This window comes from Bison bison, unplaced genomic scaffold, assembly GCF_000754665.1.
Source record: "Bison bison bison isolate TAMUID 2011002044 unplaced genomic scaffold, Bison_UMD1.0 scf7180017864471, whole genome shotgun sequence".
NCBI lineage: Eukaryota > Metazoa > Chordata > Mammalia > Artiodactyla > Bovidae > Bison > Bison bison.
Genome location: NW_011495032.1, coordinates 29,671,212 through 29,679,996, shown reverse-complemented (window position 1 = coordinate 29,679,996; position 8,785 = coordinate 29,671,212). Strand labels below are relative to the sequence as shown.

Here is an 8,785-nt window from a genome sequence, read left to right as displayed (position 1 = left end):
CCCCTTTGTTCTGTTCCATTGTGTGGCACTTCCTCCTCCGGCGCTTCTTCTCTGCACTCTGGTAGCCGGTGGGGAATTCGTGAAGGGGTTTTTGGTGACTTTTTCCTTTCTCCCCCGCTCCGGTTTATTTTTTAGGAAGTGTGGAAGTCTTCTGTGCTGCCCCTCCCTCGCGGTTCCCCGCCCCCAGGCCTGGGAGGGAGGCGGAGTGGGAAGTGGCTGGCCCTCTTCCCCACGCCGGCTTCCTCGTCCTCCCACCTTGCTCTTCCTCCAGGAGGCATCCTAACCCCGCATTCTGGACTTTCACCTCCTGACCGGCCGCGTCCACGCCAGAATGGCGATACACGACCCTCTCCCTTCTGAGGGGCGCCGGCTCCGGCCGCCCGAGTTTCCATCTGGCACCAAAGCGAAGGTCGAAGGCCGGCGTGCGGCCCGAACCCAGCCGCCTCGGCGTCCCGGGAGCCGGCGAGAGTGTCGCCGCGACCCTCCCCGTCCCTCGCGCTCACGCTACCCGGCCGCTGTGCGGCCGCCTCAACCCCGTTATATAGCCCTCTAAAAATAGCTCGCCTCGCACCGCCTTGTAAGGCAGCGGGGAGATTCGCAGCTTGCCAATCGGCGCCCGCCGCCAGGGCCGAGCCCCGCCTCAGGTCCCGCTCCGCGCTCCCCATTGGTCCTGAGTGACTTCATGAGCCCCCTGTTTACCTTACATGGTCACACGCGGCCTAATGTACGCCCTCCTCCGAGATCCCACGGCTGCGCGGAGAGCGGGGCGGAGGGAGGGAGTTTGGGGAGGGGGAAGAGCAGGAGGAGGAGAAAAGGAGGAGGAGGGGGAGAGACTACAAACTAGCGAGGATGGGGTGGGGGGTGGGGAGGGAAGGAAAGGGGGGGAGAGAAGCGATCGCGAGAAAAAAAAAATGCAACCTCCCAAAATAAAGAGCAAAGATTGCATTAGGAGCGAACAGCGCTGCAGAAATAGATGGCAGCTTCGTATCAGTGAGTTTGCATCCCCCTTCCTGATCCACGAGCTGGAGTGATTAGAGCCCTGGAAGGGAATTGTTACTCCCGTGGAGAAGTCCCCTTTTCCTGGCAGCCGTCTGCACTGTACACGCTGGATGCTTCTCTCCATCCACCCCACTCAGCCTCTCCTCTCTCACCTCCTCTCTCCCTCTCTCCTGCATTGATTTTTTTTTTTTTTTTTTTTCCTTTTTAGTTGACTGAAACAAAACAAAACAAAAGGGCCACTGGATGTCTGCCTTCTTGGGGGGTGAGCCAGACAGACTGACAAACAAACAGACCCAACTGTGTTCGGGGGAGGGTTTCTCCTCCGGTTTTGCCCGGCAGCAGCAACATGGACGTGTTGGCTAGTTATAGTATATTCCAGGAGCTACAACTTGTCCACGACACCGGCTACTTCTCAGCTTTGCCATCCCTGGAGGAGACCTGGCAGCAGGTGAATGATTTAAATTACTTGTGTAAATCGTGTGGTGGCGGCGGACTCGCAGGGGCTGCGTTGGTGTGGGCTTGGGGTTGAATTTTTTTGTTTGTTTGTTTAATTTTTACCCCCCTTTTGGCTGTTTGTTGTTGAAAATGTTTTTGGAAACAGTCATATGCTTACCTCTCCACCCACCCCCTAACCCCGTATAGTGTGCAGAGCTGAGCAGCCGGTCCGAGCTGCCTGCGTTTCAGTCACCAACACACATCCTTGTGCACATTTTGTTGGGCTCACTGTCCCCCAGCAGAGACCTGCCTAACTTCTGGGGTTCGGAGGAGCCGGGTGGGAAGGGGGTTTGGGGCTTAACGAGCCATCGCAGACAGCTACCGCGTCCCTACATGCACTAGCTGTACCTACTTGGTACCTTAAATCAGGTTCATCTCTCAACTGGTGCTGACGGCCGTCAGATGCGGGGGGGTGGGGGGTGGTAAGAGCAAAGCGGGGTGTTTTCCTAGTAATTAGCGAGTGTCAATAAAGAATAGGAACTTGATTTTGAGATTAGAAGGTGGGCAGGAGGGCGAGGAACCCAGTTATAAAAGGTACTCAAGGATATCTTGGAGGAGGATGGGAAGATATATCTATCTAGTGCTGACCATGCATTGTAGGCTTCCCCAGTGCAATATCCACGGAAAGAGATCGCTCTCTGCGTGTGTCCTTGCTTCCCTCTCTCCTTTGGTGTCCCTCTCCACTTAGCACAACCTCCGACAAAGGGTGGTGTGTGCTTCCATGCCTCTGACTTTGTCTTAGAGGACTAGTTAAGAAACTCCTAAGATGCTGAAGGGCACCAGTGCCAAGTTGGCTAGGTGTCCCAGGGAGGGGGAAGTGGGGTTGGTGACAAGTTCACTGGGCTTTGTGAAGTAGAATAAAGAAAGTGCTGGTCAGTGGAAAGTGCCAGATCTGCTGCAGAAACGGTGGTTTTTCGCAGTAAGGATTGGGAGCTGCTGAGGGGACATTTCTTCAGGAAAGATGGTGGATGGGGGGAAGGTGGAGGGACACGAGTATGCTTTAGTATTCTTTCAAAATTCTACAATGTGTATCATGGAAAGTCCAAGAAGACAATTCAGATTTGCATGGAGGAAGTGTGAACGTGCACAATCCGTCTTGGAGAAACGTGCTTGCCCTTGGGGAGGGCTGCGAGAGGCTTGGTGTGTGGCTGCTCATGTAACTTCTCTGCTTCGTGACAGCAGCTTGTTAAGGCTAATGAACGGCTGGATTTCCTCTGCCAGGATCCAAAGCGGGATTTGCCGGCTTGAGTCTAAGGATGTAACAGTCGCTGCTTTAGCGAGTGAGGTTTGGTTTTCGGTATAAGGAGGTGATCCTCTGTACCATTGTTACTAATTGCCGTTACTCCCCTGATTCTTCCAGGCTGGAGTTTCTCCGGATACTGGTCTCTGGTGTCTGTGGGTCCATACATGCATTCCTGCCTGAGGATGCTGGCAGATGTGTTTGACTTTGTCCTTCTCTAAAGGCACACACAGCGCACACTTTTTTAGCATAAGGCATTTCTCCAGTGCATCCTTTCTTCCATCCTTGATGAGACTGCCTCATGAAGGGTCTCACTGGAGCTTTTTCCTCCTTTTATTTCACATGCTAATTAAACCAAAAGGTTGCCAGAATTTCATTTTCAGAAATAGTCTTCATTTCACACTGTCAGCCCACTGGTGTTGAATTGGTTGCCTATTAACAACTGTCTAGACTCGTTAGGGAAGAGAATCTGTTGATTTAGGCAACCCTTGTTTGTGACTAACTGTTAAGTAGGCTTGGAGGAAAGAAAGTTGGCTTTATTTGTTACAACGTTCCCCCCTGATGAATCACCCAACTTTGTTTTGGTTCAAGTTTTCACAGTAGTAAAGCCTGCTTTTTGGGGAAGGCCTCTCCAGAGGAAACCTGCCTTTCTAGATCTGTTTAGACCATCCATGAGAACATCTAGATCTATAAGGAAACATCATTGGTTTGATAATTAGAGGATGTATTAGATCTATTGTTTCCTCAGAAGCTTTCTCTGCTTTTCTCTCCACCTCCCACCCCGCTTCCTCCTCACTTCATCTCACCCACTTCGAGGAACCTCTAGTTTAGTTTCTATCTGTGGGCAAAGGAATTTCAGCCCACTGCACCTCCTTCCCTATTTCTTGCCTTAATCCTGTCCTACTGCCTGTTACCCTCACCTTCAGATCCTTTACCACGCTCTTTCAGAAGCATGCTCATAGTCCATACTGAAATATAACTTGTGAGGACACAGTCCTAAATGAGCTGTCACTCCAAAGAGCTTTCTTCTCTGGACTCCTTAGTCACAAATGCTTTCTGTAAAGGTGACTGGGACTCCCAAGTTCGTACTGGTGACATATCTCCAACTTCTCTCTCTTCCTCTCTCTCCCTACACCCTCCCCTGTGCTGCTTCTGAGTATAAAGGAGGGGAATGTGGTTACATGCAACTGTTGGTTCCAAATCAACCATCAGATGGTGAAATTTTAAGTCTCCTTTGCTCAAATCAGCTCAGGAAGGTTGCTACAAAGAACCCCAGGCCGGAGGAAGTTTGCTGATGCTCTGGGGTAATCAGATTTTAGAGGTCAAATGAGGAGCAATTATTAGATGTACTCCTGAAAGTGAACAGTGTACCTTGAGGAGATGAGCGAAATGCAGAGATTCCAGTAATCTGGTTTGGTTCCTAAGAAAAGACGGGCTTGGATGATAAACCCAAGAACATCTGTGCATTTGAAAATTAAGGATGGAGGTTTTATTTTAAATTCTTGCCTGAGATAATTGTCCTGCTTAACAGTCAGTGAGCTTGTCATGGATCTCCTGTCACAGGGGTCATCATTTTGACATTGGGTTTTGGGACAATCATGTCTTCTCCACATCCAGCTCCAACTGTGAAAATCGTTGCCGGTATAATTTTTAAATCCAGATGGACATCCTACATTAACAGCTCTCCATTCCTGGGCTCTGACTGCATACTTAAGCACTTGGCTCAAGTAACATCATCCCTGCCTGTCATATAACTGTAAATTACGCTGTGCTTATGTGGTCTATTATTTTATGGAATTCAGCTGACGCACAACTCCTACGGCCACCAGCCTTAAGCCCTTCGGAAACTTGCAGGAAATTTTCCAAGAGCTGTCTGAGCAAAAGTAGAAAAAAGTCAAAGGTAGGACAGAAGCTAGCGTAGTGTATAGGGTACCACTTGATGGATAACGGGGGACCCATTCATGAGTTTTGTCGCCGTCAGAAATCATGATTTTTCTGGATGTGCTGCTGACTTGGAAGATGAAGAAGGATTTAATACAATATTGATGGTTATTTTTCTTTGGGAAGCTACAAGCACTTTTAGAATTTTGATATATTCTTCATACCTAGACTGCTGTTTCATGAGTACAGGTCAAGTAATGATGTTCTAAGTCTTATTTACACTTAGCCTTGCTTCATGCCATTGAGGAGCATGGTGTGTTTACTGGAAAACTCTTATGGAATTATGTTTGTTGTTAATGCTGATTCATAATTGGCAGATGGGGTCAGTTTCAGGCCTCCCTTGTGCTCAGAGAAAATTTTCCACTGCTACTGGAAACAAATAAATAAATCATAGAACATTCCTCCCTCCTCCCCCACTCCCCCATTGTTTTAAACTAATGGCATACTTGGCTACTGTAAGAACTGCAGCGTCCCCATAACACTGCAATTTCATCTTGGTGACAGGCACCCTGAACCACTTTTTATAAGGGCCTTTGGTATGAAGCATCTCTAGGGGACAGCCTACAAAAATGGTTGCCTTCCAAGAGCAGCCTCATGGTGCAAGGGATAGGATTTGGTCCGTGAGCTACGTTGCTTCTCCTACACGGGGATCGTGCCTTTGCACTGCCTTCTACAGGCCCGAGCAGCCAGGTGCTGTCTCAGCCAGAAAGACAAAGCAAACTGTAGGGTCCCTGCACCCGCAGGTTTGCCTCTGTCCCCAGTTTGCAGAAAACCTTGTCATGAATTAGAATTTCTTGGCAACAGCACCACCCAGGGAAATTTGTAGACACAAAGGAGCCTTGCTAACCACACTGAAAGGATAAAATAGCTGGCTTTTTATTTATTTATTTATTTATTGTATGTGATTTGTGCGTTCTTTAGTTACCATAAGCCTATTTTTAAAAAAATTTGAAACAGTGACTTGGCAGACTGAAAAAAAAAATTGGAACTGCCCCTGTTACCCAGATTTCCTTTATAAGGATGCAGTCACTAAATAAATGTAGCTTTACAAATGAAAGCACATGTGAATGCCATCAATCACACACTTAGCCTTTCTTTAACAGATTCATTTCCATGTTCTTCTGAATAGATACATCTCTGTGTAGATTTAGGGTTTCTAAACATGATCATTAAGTCTACCTGTTTCAGTTTGGTATTTTAAAGTGAATGAATGTTACAATGCAGATTTTTTTTTTTTTAACTACATCTGTCTTTAGTTGCGGGAGAGGGGGTAAAGGAAGTGGTGACTTCTTTGTTCTCCATGTAACTCCCACCCCCACTCCCTACCCTGAGGAGAATGTGATGTTGGGGTCCAATCCATTTAAAGGGCAGAGCAGAAGATGCACTGTGACACCTCACCCTGAAATGATTTATGTATGGGTATGTCAGAGACCTTCAGTGTTCAAAATGCGCTCTTCCTCTCTCTCAGCCCATTCTAAATATAAATGCCAGTGGGGGCTATTTGCCTCTCCACTTAAATGGGAATAGTTTAGAGAGGGTCCTAATGGAGCTTTTAGTTGCCATTCTCTTATAAATCTTCAGATTCTTCTCCCATCAGAGAATTCCTGCATTTTAACTTTGTGCGTACAAGAAGGCAATGCAGAATTCTTTAATCAGCCTATGCTTATTGGGGAGGGAAGGCAGTTTCCTCCAGCCAGCCCCAAATGACTCACGTTGAGAGGGTAGCTGGCCACATGGGGTGGAGACACCCCCTATCTCTGCAGTTTGGCAGTAGCATGCCAGGAGTTTTCAGTCACCTTTGCTGGCCTCCATGATTGGCAAATGCAGAGAATGCCTCTGTGATTCCGGTTCACTCAGTCTATCAGTTAGCATGTATGTTGGGGCAGAGATTTGCTGAAAGTTTAGGACAGCTCCCCAACGTAACCTGAGCAGTGCCAGAAGGGTGAGGGGTGGAGATGTATCTCTCTACAAATACACCCCTTTGTTTTCCCAGATCAACTGAGTGCTTGCTTTGCGTGAACAGGTAGAAATTTTTAACCCAGATCGCCAGATCTTACCAAGAACAGTGATTAGGAAGCTCTACAAGCACTAAAGGTGTTAAAGTCAGTGGAACAAGATACAGCAGCTAGTCATTAATGTTACATGCAACACCTGCAAGTTAAGAAATACTCCTCTGCCCAGATACATTGTGTGCTTATTTTAGAACATCACACACCCACAGGAGAAACTCTCCTCATTCAATTTAAGTGTTCCCCAAATCAAGTCCTGCATTACTAGAACAGGTTTTTACCTAAAATTAGTCATCATCTTGTTCCTCTCCCTTCTTGTTCTTTCACTTTTGTTTTCTGCTGCTTATTTGGAGAATCATTTCTCCTGCCTTGGTACCTTTTTGTTTTCGTCACTTGGTATTTTGTTGTGACCCTGAGAATTTGGTCCTGCTGAGTGTATTGTGTCTGCTGCACTCTCCATTAGAGCAGCTTCCAGCTGTCCCCATCCACCACGTGCGTGACATACAGAGGGACAGCTGAGGGTCAGCAGCAGCTTCGAGATCCATCTAGGATCAGCCTGCTTGACATGGGAGTGACTTATGATTTCATAGTGATTCACACTGCTGACTGAGCTGGTCGAGGCACTCAGTCACACCTTGTGGGCTTTTCTCTATTTATATGAAAATATGGAAAATACTTCACAGTCAGTACTTCATTCCTTTACTTTGGTTATGTGCAAAATACTGTTTGGGTGATGTGAATTTGAATTGGCTATAGGCTCTGCCCTGTATGAGCTTGACTCCAGTAGGGGAGAGTGAGCATGTTCAGAATTCAGTAATGCACTATCAGAACACTGTTGCCAAAAAGAGAGATTTGAAGTCCTGAATTTGAGTACTGACCCATGCCTCTCTATATAGCCTCACCTTGTTAAAATCTTGTTTATAGAACATACTTGAGATTTACTAAGTTCTGTTGTGCTTTTGTTTTAGCTAATGGGGTAATGGGGCTGGTGGCCCTTTGAGGGCAGATGAGTAGACAGCGTAAATACACATGTCCGTAATGGCCAGGAAACAGCATCCCTGTCTGTGTCATTCGGAAATGATTATAGGTAATTAAAATAATTAATGTAGAGCCGTATGCAATATCTATTTCTGAATATGGGTTTATTGACATTTCCTAAGGGTCATATTAAAAGTCAGGCCCCAGGCCTGTTATCAAAGCTAGATGCAGATAATCTTAGAGTTTCAAATCCTGAAAGGCTCTTGGTTTCTTTAAAACACTAGGCTAGGACCAAGTGATTGTTGAAGCCAGATGGAACACTGAACCTTCCAAGGTCCAGCTGTTGTTAACATGGATGGCGGTCCTAGGCCCCAGACTCTTTCAGATGTCCACATGATCCATTTGCTTGCTTTTCATCATGTTGTTCTGAGTATATTTTGGGTTACTTCTCATCTTTCCTCCTCTTTCTTTCCCTGTTTCCCCTTAAAAGGAGGCAAAAAAATCCTGTTTTTCTTTGAACAGCCCTTGTACATGAAGTTTGGGAATTGTCTGGGCCCTAAACCAAGCTATTGATATCTTGGAGAAAGCTTATGTGTGTCATTTTATCTCTTTTTCCACTTTTAATAATGTGTGGTAACCTGGAAAATGTACACTGTACTAAAAAGACAAAACAAAAGCCCCCAATTACAACTCCAGCCCTATGAAAAAAAGTGCTGTCACTTAAATGATAACAAATGGAGTGAGAATAAGGAGGTGCATTGAGATGGATGTGGTAGGGAGCTGGATGGATGGTGGAACTGGGGTTTTATGTGGAAAGCGTCAAGTGCGAAATGGTGAAATGCTTTGTCTCTGACAACTTGCCAACTAAGAGACTGCGTGAAACTGTAGCAGTTATCATGTGCCAATTCAGGAAAAGCTTTTCTGAAGTGTTTTAAGATTTCTTGAGAGGGTTGGATGGGCAGTGAAGTTGTAATGTTTTACAAATTTAAACAAAAAAATATTGCACATTGTGATAAGCAGTTGGGAAGAGAGTCAACTTCTGTGAGTTTTTAAAAAAGTCCTGTGGGGCTGGAAGGATTGTGCTGGCCTAATTTTGAGTGACTCTAGCGAGGAAAGGAAACTT

General features: G+C 46.4%; 1 protein-coding gene across 2 annotated transcripts in view; it reads left to right on the top strand.

The window, feature by feature from the left end:
- The first annotated feature begins 857 nt into the window (after positions 1-857).
- The window catches only part of KLF7 (Kruppel-like factor 7 (ubiquitous)), a 105,524-nt gene continuing 97,596 nt past the window's right edge, over positions 858-8,785 (top strand). For both annotated transcript variants that reach the window (XM_010861057.1, XM_010861056.1), the window contains exons 1-2: positions 858-990; positions 1,208-1,447. In XM_010861057.1, coding sequence (XP_010859359.1) covers positions 1,346-1,447 — 102 coding nt within the window. In that variant the 5' untranslated portion in view covers positions 858-990; positions 1,208-1,345. The remainder of the gene's footprint in view (positions 991-1,207; positions 1,448-8,785) is intronic.